General features: G+C 42.8%; 2 protein-coding genes across 14 annotated transcripts; both read right to left on the bottom strand.

The window, feature by feature from the left end:
* LOC123126303 (disease resistance protein RGA2-like) lies at positions 1-2,817 on the bottom strand. Its single transcript, XM_044546667.1, has 5 exons — positions 2,615-2,817; positions 1,844-1,865; positions 375-905; positions 263-338; positions 1-218 (listed from the first exon to the last, which is right to left on the bottom strand). Exons 1-5 carry the CDS (start codon positions 2,815-2,817, stop codon positions 1-3), a joined length of 1,050 nt encoding a protein of 349 aa, XP_044402602.1.
* A 7,940-nt stretch (positions 2,818-10,757) lies between these two features.
* On the bottom strand, positions 10,758-21,135 carry LOC123123988 (putative disease resistance protein RGA3). Of its 13 annotated transcripts, XM_044544671.1 has the most exons (9): positions 20,777-21,133; positions 20,449-20,718; positions 20,298-20,356; positions 19,845-20,186; positions 18,873-19,750; positions 17,034-18,212; positions 11,793-14,571; positions 11,255-11,641; positions 10,758-11,128 (listed from the first exon to the last, which is right to left on the bottom strand). In XM_044544671.1, the coding sequence occupies exons 5-7, from the start codon at positions 19,203-19,205 to the stop codon at positions 12,031-12,033; spliced, it is 4,053 nt and encodes a 1,350-aa protein (XP_044400606.1). In that variant the 5' UTR covers positions 19,206-19,750; positions 19,845-20,186; positions 20,298-20,356; positions 20,449-20,718; positions 20,777-21,133; the 3' UTR covers positions 10,758-11,128; positions 11,255-11,641; positions 11,793-12,030. The 13 variants fall into 13 exon arrangements, with proteins under 13 accessions (XP_044400606.1, XP_044400613.1, XP_044400612.1 ...); XM_044544678.1 differs by having other exon boundaries at positions 11,255-11,498; positions 11,793-11,996; positions 12,089-14,571; positions 19,845-20,718; positions 20,777-21,135; XM_044544677.1 differs by lacking the exons at positions 18,873-19,750; positions 20,298-20,356 and having other exon boundaries at positions 19,845-19,977; positions 20,020-20,186; positions 20,406-20,718; positions 20,777-21,135.
* Between the last annotated feature and the right edge of the window lie 917 nt (positions 21,136-22,052).

Here is a 22,052-nt window from a genome sequence, read left to right as displayed (position 1 = left end):
TCACTCTCTCATCTTTCTATCAAGGTGTAGGTATGCGTTTTTGCTAAACGCCCACCTGTGCCTGTATCTGGATCGGTGTAAACTGATTAAATCTTCTGAATCATCTATTTCATCTGCACATGTATCCGAGTTGGCGAGCAAAGCCATGGCCGGCGTAAAATCCTTCACGACCTTGTTCATCACTTGTACCTCCACGGGCTGGCGAACTAATCCACGACCTGTATAAACCGATCACATTTTCTGCCTCAACCCTACTCATCACCTGCAAAGCAGAGATCATCCAAAACAATCAAGTATATTCTAGTAGCAAGTTCTTTGCTCAGATTATCATACAGAAACTGCATAGTACAATTGTTAAGGTTGATGTTGCTAACCAAGCTTTTCAGGATGGCACTCCCAATTTTGTGCAAATCAAATTCCTTGGACACATGGACCCAGACTAAGGCGTCAAAGACACTGACCCTCTTATCTGCAAGAACCGATTCAGCCAATGTGGTCTTGCCTATGCCACCAAGGCCAACAACTGGAATGATGGAGATATCCTGCTGGTTAGCTTCTTGACTTGTGAGTAGCAGGCTGATTATCTTCTCCTTCTGGGCATCCCTCCCCACCATCCCTGTTTTTCTGCTACCTTCTGCCTTTGCTGCTTGAGGCACATGACTGATTATCTTCTCCCTCTCTTTACTCATCCCCACCATTCCAGTTTTGGTGTCATCACCATTCGAGGTGGCTGCAAAAGTATCAATGTGCCTGCTCCCTTGTGCCCTTGCTGCTCCAGGCGCATCATTGAGCCTCGTTTTGCCCTCCTTTTCGATTTCATCTATTTTCTTCATGACCTTCTTCATCTTGTGTGGCATGGTCATTCGCTGCAGGAGTTGATTATTTCTGGAAAACCATAAGCTGACCTGCAAAAAATCACATCATTTTCGGATTAGTCTCTCATCTGAGAAGAAGGCCGCACGTTAGTTAGAGACTGTACTAAAGAAGGAATGTATAAACAAAGACGGGCTATGGCATTATAATCAGATATAAGCCTATTTTTTTTACAAATTTATCCATTCAGATGTGACCCAGGCAGAAGCTACTACTGTAGTACGTACTAGAGAGGAAAATACAGACTACTAGTACGGATTAATCTCTGTCGGCCTCTGTACCAGAGATGGCTTCTTCTCCTGAAACCGAGGCTTCTCACCGACGCAGTTGAGGGAGAATCGCCGGATCCTCAAGCCACCATCCTAACGACGTCATGGATCCATCTTCGTTAGGATGGTGGCTTGAGGATCCGGCGATTCTCCCTCCACAGATGGAACTCCTCTACAACGAAGATTTAAAACCCACAACAACAGGGTTGTCGCCGCCACCACTTTACCCACAACCGCTAGAGCTAGATCCGGCGGCGAGATGCCGCCGGTGCCGCCGCCGCCGCCGCCAGTGCCTGTCAGGTGAGAACGTATCAGGTGCACCGAGCCAACTCATGCACCGAATGCACCCATGTTGTATGAGCCATTGGATAAAATACTGAAGGATATGATCAGGCTGGTCGTTGGATTGTTGGAACATTGCAAAATAGTCCATTTATTTACCAAAATCAACCTGCACTACACATCTCCCTCTCCTATAAATAAAATTACGTGTTTAATTTGTTTGCTTCAAACAAATAGGTGTCATATATTTTAAACTAAATGTCCGATTTCTGATCCGTTTTGACTGACATCTTTGCTTTGACGAGATCTTCAAATCAAGATAAATATTGAGTATGTCTTTAAAAATTAATATGTTTTTACTTTTTAAAATTTAACTCAAAACTTGACTGCAACACAGACATGTTATGCATCCTTCTCACACGCGCGTTCCGGGTGCAAATCCTTGTAATACATCACAAGTTCTGAGTCAAGCTTTAAAAAACCAGCAAATAATAATATTTGGAAACATATTGAACATCAATCTTATTTCGAATATCTTGTCAAGACAAAAAAGACAGTCAAAACGGATCTTAAATCCATCATTCGGTTCAAAATATATGAACCATTTTATGTTTGGGCCAGAAAAATAAACATACGAATTTTTTTGATGGGAGAGTGTGCCATGGAGTGCGGGTTAGTTTGTAGAAGTTGCAAGGTTGTCTTTGCAAAAAAGGCATAGTCCTTCTTTTGACCAAGATCTGGCCCATTAATTTTTCATCTAAGGGTCCTGAAGCCACCGGCGCATTGGGTGCATAAATTGGCTTGGTGCACCTGATATGTTCTCCCTGTCAGGTCCCGGAGGGGATCGACAACGTTTATTTTTTATTTTATTTTTTGTCAGAGAAGATCCACGAAGTTAATTGCTCGCTGAGAAATGGTATGGTGAGATCTCAGCCGTCCGTTGAGACCGAAGGTGTCACTGCCAGTCGTTGGTTAACTGAAGAAGCAGAAGAATAACAGGGGAGCTGACAGACACCTTGAGTCTTCAGAGAAGATATAGTGCAGAGCCAGATGAAAAAAAAGAAAAAGAAAAAAACGGAAGCCGCCGGCCGGAGCCGGCGGGCGGGGAGGAGAGGGGAAGAGGATACATTAGTTACCGCGGACTGGGTCTTGCTCATGAGCTCTTGAACTTGGTAAGCCACCGCTCGTACACTCTCCCGTGCACTCCTCCTCGGCGCGACTTGTCGTCGGCGTCGAGCAGCACAGCCTCCAGATCTTTCATCTTGTCCTCCATGTCCAGAATGTCCTCTCTGTACCCCCACTGCAGAGTGATCTCCGACGCCGCGTACTCGCCCAGCTTGCCCACGATGTGTTCCGCCACGCCACCCGCAATCACACCCCCGAGCCCAACCATGGCTGATGGCTGCCCAGCCAAGCCAAAGCTATTGCGCGCTCTCTGTATCTCTCTCTGTGTGTGTGCGTGTGTGTGTGACGAGAATGAACGAATGGAGTAGTGCTCTCTGAATCGTAACAGGAATTTGTCAGAAACTCATGTCCCTCTCCACTCACCTGCCTTATTTACAGTTTAGCATCAGTAGTTATGTACTACTCCTTTTGTCCCAAAAATAAGTGTATTGATTTACTGCAACTTGTAGTATTATGGTATTTTTATTTATACTAGCTATATTGCTCGACTATCACAACAGTCTATCGGTTTTGTGAATATGTGATACAAATAGCATACTTTTACACTACTCACCCGTCAAGTTCAGCATTGTTGTTTCCCATAAATTATAAATATATTATATGTGCCTTAAAAATCTTGAAACATCAATCAAAACTAATAATAAAGGTATAGTCACACGTAGGATGGATACTGTTACAAGAGACACCCAATATAAAGAAATGCACTCTTACTACCAACGCTCTTGAAAAGAAACAAATACACAAATGGACTCTGGCTCTCATATGAGACCTTCATTTTTGTAATTGTCACAAATAGACAAATGAGGGATGACACTCCAACTCAAAAGCTTGCTATATGTTTCAGCTTCATGCATCCAACCGACTATCATCGCTTGAATTACAACATATATGATCGAACAGGTCAAACTACGAAAGACCTCACCCTTGTACCATATTTATTCTACGACCGCCGTCTTTGTTCCATATCTCCTCAATATTACTAGACGTCCCATGTTTCAAAATGCAACATGGCCTCTAGCTTCAAATCTTACACTGGTGCTCCCTTCTTTGTGAAACCAGACAATGATTGTTGGACACCAACGTTTACGTTCTTCTGACAATCTCTCATGTCGAGGGCCTAACTCATTGTCCTCTTAGGTGTATTTTTCCATAGCAAAGCATATGCTCTTGTGCTATTCTTTTTAATGAAGGCTAGTAGCAGCTTTACGGTGTGTTGTGAAATTAACTGATCAAGCTACTTGGACTCTGCCGAAAATAACCATGCTCCATCATGTTGTCTTGCAAACACTAGATTGTCATAATTCATTAAATACACTAGATTGTCATGATCCCCCCTCCCCCCAAATGCATCTTGTGCATGGAAGCTTAATTTACAATTATTTCTACATTGCCTCCTCGTTCTTCGAAAAGGAGGGTCGACCACTGACCTCCGGTTCAGTTCATGCACGTATCCTTATATATTATTGGTTACTCACACCTTGGAGATCTATCTGATAGTCCGCCTTGCGTCTCTCACCCCCTCGCGTCGCCTCCCCTGGGCGACGCCAGGGGACCCAAACCCTAGCACCGCCAGGACCCTCCCGTCTTCTCTCCTGCCGCCGGCCAAGTCCGCGGTGGCGGCGGGCCCGACGCCAAAGCGCTAGGGCGGGTGGTGTGCTGCGAGATCTCCCGAAGGCGGCAGGGGCGACTCCGATGTTGGATCCACGAGCAGCAGGTAGGGCGGCGCCCCTTCCGTGTGCGGTGACGGCCAGATCTATGGCCAGTATGGAGCTCTTCCCCTCGGTGGATTCTGTGCCCGGAGATGGGTGGCGGCAGAAGCCGTGGATCTGGCGTCCCGTCCAGGTCCGCCCCGGCGTGGTTTTTTCCAACCGGCGGCGCGTGGAGGGACCGACGAGGGGCGGCTGGAGGCTCCCTGCCGGTGTGCCGATGGTGGCTTTCGTCTTCAAGGCGAGGCTCCGTACGGTTCTAGTCAGCTGCGAGATCGGGGGGCCGTGACTTCCGGTGAAAATCGCGCCGACTACGTTCATGGCGAACGACGGTGGCGTCTGTGACGTTGTTCCCTTCTCGAGGCATCGTTGTTGCTGGTCGTGGTAGCCCACTCGTGATGCCCCGGGAGAAACCCTAGATCTGGGTCTACCGGATCGGATGATGATGGCACCCTCCATATCGTTGTCCCTCATGGGGGCATCGTTTTGGAGCATGTGCTGGCTAAAGGGGACAAGAGGGGGAGCGGTGTTACATCTACCGCAAGGCTGACGGCGGATATGTGCAGGATGGTGGCGTTGTCTGGCGTCGTGATGGCGTCGACGGCAGGTCAGGCAAGGTCGATGCGTCAGTTTCTGCTATGGAGATGGACCATTGAATGATGGCGGTCAGAACATCTGAGAGTGCGCTGGTCCGGTGTGTGACCCGCTTCCTGTTATGTGGCCGGGCTGGGGCATCCGGCTTTAAATGTTAGGATTTGATGCGATATCTGTTTGGTATTTGGCTCGGACATTCGGCACCTCTTCATCAAAGGGATAGGAGTAGCAACAAGTGTTGCCTAGATGGTGGCTCCATGCTTACTGATATACTCCCTGCATTCCTAAATATAGGGTGTATAGTTTTTGGCACGAAAATTAAAGAACGCACATGGAGGGAAAATTTCACAAGTTTTGGGCGAGATTATACCTGACTAATTGACATGATAAAATAGAGGAGCTTGCCTGATATAAGGAAATGTAATCAAATTCCTTCAAAAATTATCCAAACGAGCGGTGTAACCCAATACACCTTATATTTCGGACTTTTTCTCAAAAATCTATACATCTTATATCAAGGAACGGAGGGAGTATTACTTTGTATGGTCTTCGTGAATAATTAATAAAATGACTGTATGCATCGTCCAGATGCAGAGGCCGAAAGTACATTCTCCTTTTCAAGAAAAAAACAATGCCAATCAAATTATATCATCAATGCAAAAAATGGCTTACGAAAAGGAGAAACTACAAGGTGATGCCATCAAAAAGGACAATTCTACCCTGAACCCATAACACCAAAAAATGAACAAGCACACAACTCCTAGAGAACGCCTTCAGGAAGCATTTACCGCACATGCACTGATGTTGACAGGTCCAGCCAAAGGTCGAAAACGGGATTTTCATCCTCAAAGTCAAGCTTCGAGGCAACACTTTCAACATGGACAGGACGCAAGCATGTCAACATTCCCTGATGATCTTTGGCAGCTGCGAGGGAAGAAGAGAGAGAAGTGGAGGGGTGGCGGCAACTAGGGTTTTGGAGAGGGGAGGGGCACCTATTTGTCTGTCCACTAAGTCCCAGTGGGTCCTTCACCTTGTGTCCTCGTATGTGGAAAATTGATACGTATGATGTCCCACACATGGGAACCCAAAATGTTCTATGGTTAATCAAGGCTACTTGTAGTTGATGGCATCTTGTAAAGTAAACTAATCCCGCTATTTGGAGTCTTTCCGGGAAATGACCATGATGGATCCTGGTGTTCTGAAGATATTAGGTTATCCTAATCGAAACTAATTTTTAGGTACAAAAACAAAATATATATTAAAATTAGAGTCGTGAATCCTCGAGTATTCTTTGGCCGCGCGTCATAAAAAGTAGAGGTTTCATTATTTTTTTGGTTAATGTACTACTCTCTCTGTAAAAAAATATAAGAGTGTTTAGATCACTAAAATAGTGATCTAAACACTCTTATATTTGTTTACAGAGGGAGTAGTAAATCTAGCCAATCAACATAGTACTGGTCAATATCATTTAGTACAGCTTGTTGATTTTCGTGTTGAACTGACAGCTTACACATGCTTTCGTGGTTCGTGCAAGAACGTGATTAGGGCATAGTTAAAACATTGAGGCATGACCACTTTAACCCATTCACCTAATCGATGAATTTCTTAACTAATATACGAGTCAGGCTGATCACTTTAACCAAGTTGCATGTGATGGCATAACCATGCTCCATCTTATTGTCCTGCAAACACTAGCAAATGCTGAATCAGACTAACCAAAGTAATGTATATGATTCTAGGAATATTAATTTGTAATTTTTTCGATGTTATCGCTTGTCTTCGTGAGGTATAACGCTAATGCATGTGCTCCGTGAGTGTTCATTAGGCTGGTTGTAATGGTAGTATCATAGCTAGTATCATGCATGTCAACTAGGCAATTTTAATGATGTATCATAGAATTAAATGAAGAAAGAGAGTGTTAAGTATCATATAATGATACCGTATTATAATAAATGTTATACTACTATGTGTCATGCATGGCAATAAATAAAGTACTGCATGATACTACTATATGATATAATGCATTAGGGAGATAGTATCATACACTAGTATAATATGCATGATACTGATATACTCCCTCCGTTCCTAAATATTTGTCTTTCTACAGATTTCAAATGGATTACCACATACAGATGTATATAGACATATTTTAGAGTGTAGATTCGCTCATTTTGCTCTGTATGTAGTCACTTGTTGAAATCTCTAGAAACACAAATATTTAGGAATGGAGGGAGTATGATCATTAGGTCTGCATCATTAAAAGTAGAGACTCATTGATTTTATGTCGTTGCAGTCAATAAAGCGAATCAAAATTTTGATCAATAGTGCACAACCTTATTGAATAAAAATAAGGGTCTGGGAAGCTTCACAGACTTTTCTGGTTTATGCAAGCTAACCTAGATGTACGAAAACTAAACTCATTGGTTGCTCCAGAGTCCTTGTATTTTCTTGTCGATACCACACAACATTTGCAGGACACCTAAGCTTTCCGTCAATCCCATAGGCATGGCAGTGGCCTATCACATTGGCTTTTTAGGAGGTTTTCGTAGAAAAGCATGAGCTCTGTCTCTGCTAGTCTTTGTGTAAACTAGGTATCATCTCGGCCACTTGGAATGTTTAGGGGCGATAACCAAATTCAATAATGATGCCTTTGAACCCTAGGTTGTCTGGATCCAATCTAGGAAAACCCGTATGGTTCTTGGAATCTGAATTTACAAATTCTTAGTACATCTTATCTCTTAAGCCTGCGTCGTGACCAAGCGTTGATCCATGTGCAATTCACGTGGATTCGCAAGTGTTCTTTAGGCATGCGGCATAAAAAGGAGAGACTTGACTAAATGTATAGGTCACTTCGGCCAATCGACATTTTGACCAATATTGTAGTACAGTAAAGCTTGCCGCACTGACAGTGTTCACATGCTTTTCTGGTCTGCAGAGATAGCTCGATCCGTCCTTGGAGTTGCGCCTCCCGTTCAAACCAAAAGAAGAACGTATCATGCTGCCTGCAACTAATCAACATGGTGGACAGCTATATTGGCTTAAACACAGGGATCAACAAAAGGAAAGCAAAGGAATCATACCACCATTTTGCAGGCCTAACATAATTGCGGTGATACAAAAAGGACTTAGTAGTTGAAAAGTTAAACTGCTATCTCTGGGTGGAAGGACATGCATGGTACTATATATGACTTCCTTCATCTAGTTGCTGAAAGGAGTATTACATACTGATAAAAAGTAAAACTGCTATCTTTGGGTGGAAGAACATGATTAGAAGGATTACTTCCGATCAAGATTTTTTTTGGCAAAGAGATAGCGAGAGAAAGAAATATCGGTTGGCTACATGCAGTGTGGTTTGCCGTTCCGAGGACCAAGACAGGTTGGGCATTCATGACCTTGAGGTTAAGAATAGGGCCCTCCTCGGTAAATGGTTGTTCAAGTTATTGAAAATGGTGTATAGCAAATCCTCCTAAGGAGAAAATATGTGGGTTCAAAGGCGGTCCAAAGTATACTGGAAGCCCGGGGACTCTCACTTTTGGGCGATACTAATGGCAACGAAGAAACATTTCTTCCACTATGGTTCCTTCTTGATTAAGGATGGCTCAAAAATTAGATTCTAGAAGGATAAGTGTCTAGGTAATGCTACACTCTTGGAATATTATCCAGCTTTATACAATATTGTGCGTCACAAGGGTGTTACTATCGCCAAGGTTTTGGAATCATTTCCGCCAAATATAAGGTTCAGAAAGGATTTAATTGGACCTAGATCCAATCGTGGAACATACTACTCCAGCGGTTAACCACAGTACAGTTGTCACAAGGGTCCGATGTATTTCATTGGAACCTACATGGGAATGGGAAATTCTGAGTGGAGTCTATGTATAGAGCTTTGATCCAGTCTGACATGCTAGTTGATAATAACAAGAAAATCTGGAAGATGAAGATACCTCTTAAGAATAAAATATTTGCATGGTATTTTCGTCGCGGAATCATTCTTACTAAAGATAACGTAGTAAGACGAATTGGCATGGAAGTATTAATGTGTCCCGCATGATGAGACAATAAAACATTTGTCCAATGTAAATTGGCTCGTTTTATATGGCCAGTCATCCAGGTAGCTAATCGCTTATATCCTCCTTGTAGTATCATTAATATACTGAGCAACTAGTTACATGGGATTTATCATAGGTTTAGAACTCTTCCCAGGGTGGGAGCGCATGCCGTTATTTGGTTGCTTTGGCTATGTAAAAATGAATAAGGTTTTTAACGATAAAACTACTTCTCTTATGTAGGTTATCTATAGATGTACCGACACTCTTCGTTTATGGTCCTCTATACAACGCTTGGATAATCTAGACCTATTTACGGAGGTGTGTACACGATTGAAGGCTACGGTTAGGGATACTTTTACCCAACATGGGTGGTAGCATGATCTTAAGATCCCCCCTCGCCCTCTGCTTTAGGGGTTATACGGACTGTACATGTTTCTTTGTATTTTACCATTTTATTTTTCGTTTGCGTCAGAGGACATTGTTTGGCTCTCTGCATCTTAGTTATGCTGAGACAGGATGTAATGCTTAAATCTGTTAAGTAATAAAGTGCCCCTTTTCAAAAAAGAACTCTATATTAATCAATAAAGTGGAGAGTATTTAGCTTAAAAAACTAATATATTATCTATATATATATATTATTTAACAATAAAAAAGTTCGCATGCATTGAAAACTAGAATATTCATGTACTTATAAAAACTGTTCTCACATTTTGGAAATGTTCGTGTATTTTTTAAAGTATTTGCATGTATAAAAAATGTTCATCGTGCATTAAAATAAATTCAATATGATTTTAAAAAATGTTCACCACGTCATTTTGTACTGAAAAAAGTTCAACATTATTTGGAAAAAGTTCATGGTGTATAAAAATGAAGAATATGTATCTGTAAAATGTTCAACGTGTATTTGGAAAATGTTTCCTGTGTGTTTGGGAAAAGTACATATTTATGAAGAAAAATCACTACATTTAAATTTATTTTAAATTTCATTAAAAAAAGAATGCAAAGTAAAACAAAAAAAATAAACCTAAAAAGGGAAAGAATAAAAGATACAAATAAATGAAATCATAAGGAGTAAAAGAAAATAATAATAGGGAAAAAAGAGATAAACAAGAAAAGGAAAAAGAATCAACAAAAAACTAGAAAAGCAGGAAACAAGGATAAAGATAAAGATAAAAATAAAAATAAAAGGAAAATCATACAAAAACCAGGTTCCAAATAATACAGTGGGAAACCAAGAAACAAAGATAAAGAAAAAAAAATAGAAAGAAAAAAGAAAATCAGACAAAAACCAGGTTGCAAATAATACAGTGGAAAACTAATATTCTGAAGAAATCACAGGAAACCAGCTGTAACCTAAGGAATGTATCAACCAGGTTGCAATATTTTTTGTCAAAAACAAGTAATCATACAAGAACACACTGAGATTTATCTCGGACCAAAAAAGAAACTAACACTTAATGGAATACGACATAAGGCTCAAGCAGTTCCAATATTATTCCATAAAAAACACTACCATCTGAGAGAATAAGCATACAAGATGGTAAAAACAGAAGTGCACCGTATGTTGGGGAAATATAATTCCATTGTTTTGTTGGCTCAACTACAGGAAGAAAAGCAGGTAAACTAACCTAGTTGGCCCAAATACATCAATAAATAAATAACAAAAGGAGGATTTAACCAAAAACAATGACTTGTACAGTTGTACCTAGGAACGCATTACTGCCGCCACCATTTATAAGCATCAAAAGAAAATACTCCAGGAAACAAGGGAAGGGCTCTCTCAAGAAAATCGGAAGACAGAATCTAAATCATCATCTTCATTTGTATATGGAAGTTGCAGCCAGTAATGGATCGATAACAACAGAAACATGCCATGGCATGGCAGCAGCATGATCAGCACGCATGCACTGGGATTGATTCTAAATGAGCCATCGAGAACCTTATAAACGACTATACAAAACCTTATAAGCGACTATATACAAAACCTTATAATTAAATGGTCATCTGCTCACAATCCAGCATGGCAAAAATAGACAACAAGGGACGGCCGTTGGAGAGTAACTTGTGTTGTCTTTCCATTCACTGGGCACATTGATCATGTCCTGAAGCAACTGACCAGGCACACTCGGTACCTAGTGATTTGCACAGGCAGGCCCAAGATGTATGCTATCTGGAGAGAGTAACCACATTAGCAAGTATAGAAGTAAAAGTAGTAACTCGATAGATAAATTGCATACATGAATGAATGAAGCATTGCCACAAAAAAAAATCGCTCTGTTGAAATTAGTAATCTTACATGGTTCCTCTCCTCGAGGCCCTGGAGTCACGTTCAATTCCTTTCTAACTCACAACGGTAACAGTAGTAGTACAACATTAGTCAGTCAGCTACTGGAGAGCTCCTCCGTCATCAAAATACGCTCCTTGAGAATCCCAGCGAGAACTTGGTCTCAAAGAAACTGCTCCTTGGAATTGCCCACTTCCTTGAGCTCTGCCTCATGCTCTTTTTGCAAGGTTCAGCAACCCGGAACAGCGATGTAAGCGTGCACGCATAATTGACAAATAATAGTCACGTGGATGTCAGCTGGATGTTATAGCACGATGAAAATTGACTTACCTAAAGAGAAGAAAACCAATAAGAAGTTGCATTCCAGTGACGCATAGTTGTTTGATGCAGGTTCAATTTCTAAAAGTTGACAAGATTAGCTACAACTTATACTGCATCTTATAAGATAACAACTGCAGTATATATGCTTCTGCCCTTGAACTGTACAGAAAGAAACAAAAATTCTAATGCATGGTATTTGGGCACAATACGCTTGCAACACACTGCATACCTTCTCTGCAGCAGGGATAGAACACCGGGAGCAAAAATGGAGAGGTGGGCGGCAACAATGGCCTCAGAGAAGATGCTGAGGAAGCCGGGGTCGTCGGTGCCCACCTCCACCTCCAAAGGGCAGAGGGCGTCCGGCGTCGAGATGGAACTACCCAGCTGTAATATCCCAGTTCCTCTCCTGCACTTGGCCAAGGGTTCCCCAGTTCTGCATAAGAGACCAACAATTTTGTACAAACAGCTCAGTTGAATTCGACTTTGGAGATGTGACAAATCTTGTGGGCATCCTCCCCTTGGCACCTCGCAATTAGACTCGGACATCGAACAATTCTAAGTAGCTTCAAAGCAGAGAGATTCTGTATGCTTTCAGGCAAACATGTCAGGCTGGGACAATCTCTGATGAAAAGTTCTTCTAGAGAAGTCAACTGTCCCAACCATTCCGGTAATATCTCCCGGCCTTTGCACTCTAGCAACCTCAGTTTTCTAAGAGCGGTGAGATTCTTCATGCTTTCGGGCAAAGATGTCAGCTTAGGGCAATTGTGGATGTGAAAGAGCTGTAGAGAACCGAGCTGACCCAACCATACCGGGAGTGTCTCCAGGTCATTCAACGACACCAACCATAGTCCAGTGAGAGAAGTGAAGCATCGCATGACCTCTGGCAAAGTCCTCAAGCCACTGATGGAGTATACATAAAAATTCTCCAGGGTGGTAAAGTGTTGAAAACTATCCCACCTGTCTTGAGAGAAACTACAGCTCTTCAGAACGATCTCAGAAGGATGAATATAAGAGGAGAGGTTTCCAAATCCTCGCTCTGGCAAAACTGTGTCGCTGTTGCTCAAACCCCAATTCATACTTCTTGGGGGATATGGTAGGAACTTCAACTTTGGACAGTCCACTACAAACAAAAAATGCAAATTGGGGATTAGGAACTCTTTGTTTTCTTCACTTGTCTTTGTTGTCCACCATTCCACCAAATTCTTCATCAACTTCAGCGTCAATACTCTTAGTTTCATACAAGGTCTACCCTCTCCATAGAATTCCTTACCGATTTTCCTAATATTGGGAATGTTTTTCAGACACAACATTCTTAAATTTGGCAGTGCCCCGAATGGAGGAAGAGAATCACATGCTTCCAAACCATTAAGAGTCAGTTCGCTGAGAAAGGGGAGATAGGACGAGATGTGAAACATCCAGTTAGGGAAATCCTTGCTGCTATACCCAAGTAGCTGAAAGTGTTCAAGAGTCCGAGGAGGTACGAGCCTGTCCAGCACTGATTTACCTTCTTGGTTTTCCCAGAGAAGTTTAAGCAATCGAATATCCGATTTATCACGCAGTCTGACTCTGTCTGCATCTTCTGGATGCCTGACATTTTGAAGCCCTGCAAGTATCAGCTCTGAACAAGTCAATCCCACAAGGTCCACTATACTGCTGCATCCTCTGCTCCCTATCTCATGTATGTCATGCCTTACTGTGCCCACGAGATTTAGACGCTTTTGAATGGCTGGAATCTTCTCAAGCAGCTTAGAAGTTGCAGTATCAATCACAAACTGGGTGAGACTGGTCATGTCACCAATGCTATCAGGGCAGTCATACATATATAGAAGGCCATTCATGTGCAGTATTTGAAGCTTAAGGTTACCAAATGAGGAGGGGAGCTCACTGAGCCTCAGACAGTATGACAAATAGAGACACCTCAGCTTAAACAACTTGCATACTGACTCAGGCAATCGTCGGAGTTTAGGACAACTTGTTAGGTTCAAATACTGAAGCTCGACGAGGTCACCAAAACAGTCAGGGAGTTTTTCAAGGTTATGACAATCTGAAAGATCTAGGTACTTCAAATGATTAAGTTGGCAAAATGACCCTGGCAGCATTAAAACCTTGTAGCAACCAGAGAGGTTCAAGAACTCAAGTTTCTGAAGGTGGCCAAAATCAATTGGCAGGTTTTCTAGCTCATGGCAACTCAATAGGTTCAGATGCTCTAAACATGGAAGGCTTATATTGTCAGGTAGTTTGGTGAGCTTTGAACAACTTGACAAGTTTAAGAAGGAGAGTTTAGGAAGGCTACCAAATTTATCAGGGAGCTTTTGAAGAGCACAACAATCTGACATGTTTAGGTGGTGTAAGCATGTAAGCTCACAGATTGATTCAGGCAACTCTTGGAGTATAAAACATCCGGATAGATTGAGAAAAAAGAGTTGAGAGAGCTCCCCTAGTGATGCTGGCAGCTTACTGAGCCTGCTACTGCCAGATAGGTCCAAATAGCAAAGTTTGCCGAGGCGACAAATACTGTCAGGTAAGGTTTCAAGCAAGGAATTTGATAGAATAAGAGTTTCCATGTTTTGTAGTGTATGAAAATTCTTAGGAAGTGATGCTATTGGCAAGCCTGTGGCATCAAGATACCGAATTAGCTTCAATTGACTAATGGAAGATGGCAGCACCACGCTACTTGGAGCTGATTGGCCTTTAGCTGAATGTCCACTTAGGTCCAAGACACGTATGTACTTGCACCGAGAAAATGCCTTTTTCGGGAGTTGCATCCCCCCAAAATCCCTAAAGTGGAGGGATCTAAGTTTGCCTGGAATATATTTGAAAACCTTAGGATCATTCTTCAAGTTGGTTAACTGTGCATGCCGGTAGTAATGAGGTCTGTTCCAGCTTGTGCTTTTGGTAGCATCGAGCTTAATGAAGTCATCAACAACAATTCTTGACACAAGATCATGCACCAAATCATGCATGACGAGTTCTGGAGGAGTTTTGAAATGCAATGCACTTGGACTAACCTGCAGAGGTAACTACTATCAATATAGTATCGTAAGGAGAAACATAAAACAGCGACAATATAGCAAAGTAAGAACATAAAATTGAAACTTCCTGAAACTCTGTGGAGCCTTTTACCAAGAACTTTCCTACACAAAGTTTTAACTACAAACTATGGATTTTCATATAAAAATATGAAGTTTGGCTAACTAACAGAGCAAGTAGAGCATATTTTGCATACAAGGAATGGTAGTACATACATATCTCTGTAGATATGTTTTTGTAAATTGTTTGAATTTCTTTGGATGTCAAGATTGACTTGTTTACTAACAAGTTCAATAAGTTTCAACTAATTTGAAACTATACATAGCTTGCTTACTAACTAGAAATTATGAATATGACTGATTATTAAAGGAACCGCTCCTATGCCGCTCCCTGAGTGGCACTGGAGTGCCGAACTCTAGCCGCCGCCAGTTCCTCCACATCGGTGGTGGCCCCTGCCCCAAAGTTGGTTGGGGGGGGGGGGGGAGTGCTCACATTCATACTGCTCAGGGTGGAGGAAACGGAAGGCAAACATTACTCTTAGCTAGGGCTAGTGTGGTATCTTCTTCGGGAGATGGCACTCATGGCTTGGGGTCTGACAGAGTGGAATGCTCCCTTCGTCCCAATTTACATGGTGACCTTGCATTTCGTGATTGAAAATTGACCATCAATTTGAAAAATAATATGTGAGTCACATGTCATACAAATTGTACCACTGGAAACATTTGGAGTATGAATTGAATGATAATTTTTGTGACATATAACTCATGTTTTTATCGACCAAATTGAAGGTCAAAGTTGAACCTTGAAATATGTGGACACCGTGTAAATAGGGAAGGAAGAACTACAATAATTTTGAATAGTGCTACCATATGCACTTGGCCCATGGTTATGTCTTATCTGAGCCAGATTCACGTGAACCACATAAAGGAATATGAGTCATCTCTCGTCATTTATTCCTGTCAACTGTCTCTCTCAATACCATTGCCGGGAGGGGCCTGGCATGTGTGACCACCTTTGCAACCCTAAGGGACTAAACCTAAATCCCTCTCCCGAAGCCTAGCCTCCTTTGGTCCCTCATCCCCTCATAGCTGCCCGGTGCCACCCTCTCTCTTCCCCATATTGACCACATGACCCGTCGCCGCCGCCAATTGCCACTTCACCAGCAGCCGTTTGCTAGCCCGATCCTGCTGGCCCGCCCTATAGCTCTCCTGTTCGGCTATTCCCCATGGTCGCTCGCTGCCCCGCTCCTCCAGGCCGTGCACACTAAAACGCTGGCACGCTCCCGACCTCACCTCTGGTTGGTACTAGTAGTCATTGGTCACAACACCTCCCTGTGTCGTGGCGCCTTTCCAAACTCTCCGTCATCCAGTGACCATGCAACCACCATCGTACAATGTTGTTGCATCAACAACTCAGACAGGGCAGGAATCCTCTGCGGGTATCGGGGACGAGGAAAAGCTTGCCCTGTGAGTGGGGATAGGGACGAGTAGTGGGGGAGGGCGAGGAATACACGACAATACCTGGTCGGGTTTCTCACTGTTAGTTTGAACTCAATTAAATTTAATGAGTTTGTCGCCATTCCCAAGATCACTGTAGTCATGGTCCATGGAATCACAATAATGATGTGGGCTGCCTAGAGGACAACCCAGAAGATTCTAGACTACCGGAGGGCCATGGGCAGAGTGTAAGGATTAGTGCTCATGGTCACGCTCACAAACACCACCGAGTGCGCTTGCACTGTAATTTCTTTGTTTCTATTACCAGCTTGTGAACTTTTATGTCGATCCAGGTTTGTTCCCGCAAAACTATTGTGTTGTAATGTTAACCTGGTAGCTCTAGCAAATGACATCTTGTAGTTTGATACTCCACTAAGTTAAGATAGCGTTCGAAAGCCTTATTTCTAAACTTATTAAATTAATATACATGTAGGGGGGATGTATCTTCCATTGCAAAAAAAGTGGCGGGTTGCCAAAGTAATGCCACAAATTCTCACTAGAGAAGAATAGTACCATCCACATAATTTGGTGGACTCTAACTAGGATTGAATCACCATCATATATATGTTCTAATTTTGTGGCACACAATCGAGACATTAAATCCAGGAATCGAAGGATAAGAAAGAATCTAAAACTAAAAAAATATAAAAGGACAAGTAAGAATCTAAAATTAAAAATATATAAACCCAACGTAGTCAAAATAAATGACCTAGTAAAGTATAAAAATGAAGTTATCAATGCTAATAACAAATGAAAAATTTGGAGATGGATATATGAAATCATTAACATAAATGAAAAGTCAAAGTGTAGGGACTAATCTAAACCATACCAGAGTACAATTTATGAAAGCGTGTTCTTGTCTATAAATAGAGTAAAACAACATAATGGTAAAAATGAACCAGCCATACAACGGTACAAGAGAAATGGTGTCTATAGGTACTAACCGAAGCGGATCCTGGAATCCGAAGAAAGGACATCCCCAAAAGGTAGTTGATGCACCTTTGACCATCATGCCTTGAATTAATGTATCCAAGTGCATTCCATTGCCGGATTAGACGATTGCTGTCCATGACAAAGCCCTTGGAGAAGGCTGCCAAGTACGTGAAACACATTTTGAATTCTTTCTTCATGCAGTAATAGCTCAGCATTAGACTCTCTAATGTTTCCTGCTGATGTTCTTCTTGAAAATCCAAAACAACCTTGGTGTCTCTTATATGTTCCCATGCCCCCACGGTCCTCAGCTCTGACATTACTTGCCCAAGAGCATTTGCCACGAGCGGTAATCCTCCACACTTGGCTGCAATCTGCTTTCCAATTTTTTCAAAGCCAGTATGGTCATCATCAGGCCCAAATGCCCTTTGCTTCATTAATTCCCAACAGTCACCAGGTTCTAAAACATCCAACTCTATTATTTCAGACTCAGGAACTGGGCAAATTTTCCTCTCATTGGCAAGAAAACCAGTGCGCAATTGTTGCACTATGCGTAGGTTTCGGGTAGTTACTATAACACAGCTGCCCTTTCGGCCATGCTGTAACATCTCCTTGAGCCTTTCAAGCTTATTTCCATCTTCTTCCCAGAGATTATCCAGAACAATCAAGTATCTTCTAGTAGCAAGTTCTTTTTTCAGACGATGAAACTGCAAATCACAGTTGTCAAGGTTGATAGTGTTATCCATCATTCTTTTCAGGATGACACTCCCAATTTTGTGCAAATCAAACTCCATGGACACATTAACCCATATTGAGATGTCAAAGACACTGACCCTCTTGTCTGCAAGAACTGATTCAGCCAATGTTGTCTTGCCTATGCCACCGAGGCCGACAACTGGAATGATGGAGATATCCTGCTGGTTAGCTTCTTCACTTGTGAGTAGCAGGCTGATTATCTTCTCCTTCTCGATACCCCTGCCCACCATTCCAGTTTTCATGCCAGCAGCATTCCAGTTGGCTGCAAGTGTTTCATTGTTTCTGCTCCCTTCTCCCCTTGCTTCCTGCGGCACAAGACTGAGCCTCGTTCTGCCCTCCTTTTCAATTGCGTCTATTTTTTCCATCACCTTCTTCATCTTGTGGGGCATGGTCATTCGCTGCAGGAGTTGATTGTTTCTGGAAAACCATAAGCTGACCTGCAAAGATAAAAGAGTTTAAGTTAATAACTTCAGTCTCTAAGAACATCTTTTTTCGGATTCTCATCTGCCTCGCTGATTGAGAAGGACGCATGTTGGTTACAAAAGAAGGGATATGTAAAGATGGGCTATGGCATAATCAGATAAAAAATGCTACACTTACGGGCAGCACACAGGCAAATTAACTTACGGACTACCTCCTAACCAATCCCTTCGCCCCCCTGATTTACACAAAGACATTTGCTCCAACAACAATAAACGCAGAATGGATTTATTCACACACAAAAAAAGAACGCAGAATAGATCCCTATCTTTTTAGATTAGATGAAGAAGAATAAACATCTCAGATATCCCATTAAATTAGCAGGAAAATACTGAGTAGTCTCTGGAGGCCTCTGCACAGACCGCAGCTCACCGCCGAGACGAATGCCGAAAGATGGCTTCTTCTCCTGAAACCGATACTGTGTTGCCTCGTGCTTGCTGGCCACCGCTGTGGAGGGATTGAGATCTCAGCCGTTCGTTGAGACGACTCGCTCGCTGTTGGTCGTTGGATAATTGCATGGTGCAACCCTAACAGCGAGACAAACCTACAATACGGAAGCCGCAAGAGCGGCGTACGGCCAGCGACGAGGAGAGGGGGAGAGGGGAAAGTAGAGTTACCTTGGGTTGGCTCTTCTTGATGAGCTCGTTGGCTTCCAACTCATCGAGCACGTCCTCCACATCATAGGCCACACGCTTAAACTTGGTAAGCCACCGCTCATACACTCTTCCGTCTTCTCGTCCTCCTCGACGCGACCTCTTATCGGCATCACCCAGCACGGCCTCCACATCTTTCATCTTCTCCCCCAACTTGAACACGTCGTCTTTGTACCTCCACTGCAAAGTGACCTCTGACAGGACGTAGCTGCCCAGCTCGCCGCCAAGCTTGCCGCCGAGGTCGCCGACCAGCTTGTCGAGGACCTGCTTCCCCACAGCAGCCGCAATCACGCTCATGGCGATGGCGATGGGAATATTGCTCCTGTGCTGTGCTTGTGAATTCTCTGTGGGGTTAGAATCAGATTAGGCAGGCCTTTGATTGCTGTGTGAGCATTGGGTTCAAAACAAGAGACAAGGAGGCCTTTCTGCTTTGCTTTGCCTTGCCTGGGCATCGAAATTAGGATGCGCGCGATGATGGAACCAAAGTTGCAACAAGCCTCGCTTTTCAAAAAGCATAATGGATGGAGTGAGCATCTTTCTTTTCTTCAGTCCAAAGACATTCTAGAATGTGTGTGCACTGGCCGCTGGCCGGTGCGCGGAAAGCGCAACTGAATATGTAAACTAACTGCCACTTGCCATGCTTGACGAATATACTAATAAATCGTTGTGAGGTGCCCCCCTTCACAATCATGCTTATTGCTTAAAGTAGTTGCCGAACCACTTTATTTCATTTTTTGGTGATGCAGAACATGAAGCGGTTTGCAGAAATTTTAGAGAGCCCTCTGCAAACACTAACAGCAGAACGGGACTGACGAAATAGTTGGGTTTCTGAATTCCTGAAACTGCAATAGCCCAATCTGTCTATGAACGAACATTAACATTGAAAGACATCACTGCTTGAAGTTGCAAGGGGACATATTCAGAACAGATGTGTACCTGTGACACTGAGAAAAGAGAGCAGATGTTGATCCCCAATAAATATGGACCCTTTAAAAGGTCACCTCCTGCTGCAGATGATGAATTTCGTAGCACCCAGTTCCAACTGAAGTAACAGCAGAGGCAAGAGTTTATGAAAGAAAAGAGCACATAATGCATTGATTGTGTGAGCATTGGGTTGAAGAGAGAGACAAGGAATCCCTTTTGCTTTTGTTTGCTTGGGCAGGGCATTCAAATTAAAGTATTGATGATAGATTGGAACCCAAGAGCATAATGAATGGAGTGGGCATCTTTCTTTTCTTCAGTCCAACTCCAAAGACATTCTATCTATGCGTGCCGTGCCTGTCCATGAGATGAGATACATAAAGTGCCACTGAATATGTTAACTGAATGCTTAAAGGAAAGCAGTGCCCCCTTCACAATCAAGATAATTTCTTAAAGCAGTTGTCGAACCATTAATATTTCATTTTCGACGCGGAAGATGAAGCAGGTTGTTGAAATTTAAGAGCGCTCTGCAAACACGAGCAGCAGAATGTGATGACAAATAGTTGGATCTCTTACCTCCTCAGCTGAAAGCCTGAAATGGTAAGAATCAGAACCCAACCCGATCAGTGTATTAACGACGTTAATATCGAAAGACATCGCTGCTTGAAGGCTGACTGAAGGTGCAAGAAGATGTATTGAGAACAGATGCGTAGATGACCATACAAAGAAAGTAAATAACAAATTTACTGCTGATATGATATCCCCGACATATTATATCCCCAATTAACATGCTTGTTCCCGGATCTTATAAAAAGTCACCAATTTAGCTCGTCCTGTTGTTGCAGCTGATGAACTTCGTATTTCGTAGCAGATCCATCCATCCATCCATCTGAAAGAAACAAATCGCAGTTAGAACATGGACATGGAAACTGTAGAACACAGCATACATAAAAAAGGACAGAAGAAGCAGGAAGGCCCCAAAGCTGTCTCCATAGCTTCCTTCCACAGATGAATTGACAGAGGTGGCGCGTGTCGGCCGGGGCACCTCCGCAACATCCGACCCCCGCCGCCCTCATCTCGATGGCATCCGGACCCATTCCGGTGCCACCCGGACTCGACGACCTCTTCCCACACTGGCCCAGGCACCCCGCCGGCGGCTCATCAACCACCCCCACCAGGATACGCCAACACACAGCCCAGATCCAGGCCGCCGCCGCCGCTGCGCAGCAGCTCTGTGCCTCTGTCCGCCGTGTAAGAGTTTTCCTGTTTGTCGAGCGATTCTTTTTTTTTCCCTCTTCTTTCGAGGAAAAAAATAATGTGACTCATGTAGGAATAAAATCTTTAGATCAGCTCGTCCACGCACGATATTATATATTAAAGTGAACCATAGTAGTTTTGTTCTTGGAAGTGCTTATGAGTATATTTAGCCGCGAGTATTAATTCACCCTTTTTAGAGACTTAGCACAAATGCCCGTGCGTTGCAACGGGAGAAAACACCAGCCCATACGAACCACAGTTGGCTGAGTCAACACTGTGTCATGGGACAACGATCGCTGATGAGAACAAAATAGATGGATCATATGAGGATACATATCGTAACTTTGAGCTCAGGACATGGGGTATGATTCTGAGTCAATTGATCCACATGAACAACATTAGCTTAGAATAATAGCAATATCAGTATATATGAAGTAGTAGCAACAACAATTTAATCAACTAGAATAATAACTGCAGCCTCAGCAAGCAAATTAATCTAGATGGATATTACCTGCAAAATTTCCCAACGTGCGCATTGAAGTGAGAAAAAGTATATCACATGCAATGCACCTAGACAAATAACTGATGCCCTCTATTTGAACTATCATACTAAATCTCAGTAGGCAATCTTCCTAGAATAGCACTAGTAGAAAGAGGACCTTTAGTCCTGGTTCATAAGGGCCTTTAGTCCCGGTTCTGAAACCGGGACTAAAGGGTCGTTACTAAAGCCTCCCCCTTTAGTCCCGGTTCTTACACGAACCGGGACTAAAGGCCCTCCACGTGGCCGCTGCCTGGAGGTCCACCTTTAGTCCCGGTTGGTAACACCAACCGGTACTAAAGAAAATTTTATGATTTTTTTTATTTTTTTTATTTTCAAATTTCTGAATTATTTTAACCTCTAATCTCTAATCACCCCTCATCACTGCTCAATTTAACCTCTAATCTCTAATCACCCTCATCATTCCA

The sequence above is a fragment of the Triticum aestivum genome, chromosome 5D, assembly GCF_018294505.1.
Source record: "Triticum aestivum cultivar Chinese Spring chromosome 5D, IWGSC CS RefSeq v2.1, whole genome shotgun sequence".
Classification (NCBI taxonomy): Eukaryota; Viridiplantae; Streptophyta; class Magnoliopsida; order Poales; family Poaceae; genus Triticum; species Triticum aestivum.
The sequence above is the reverse complement of the archived record's forward strand: the minus strand, read 5'-3'. Positions and strand labels throughout refer to the sequence as shown.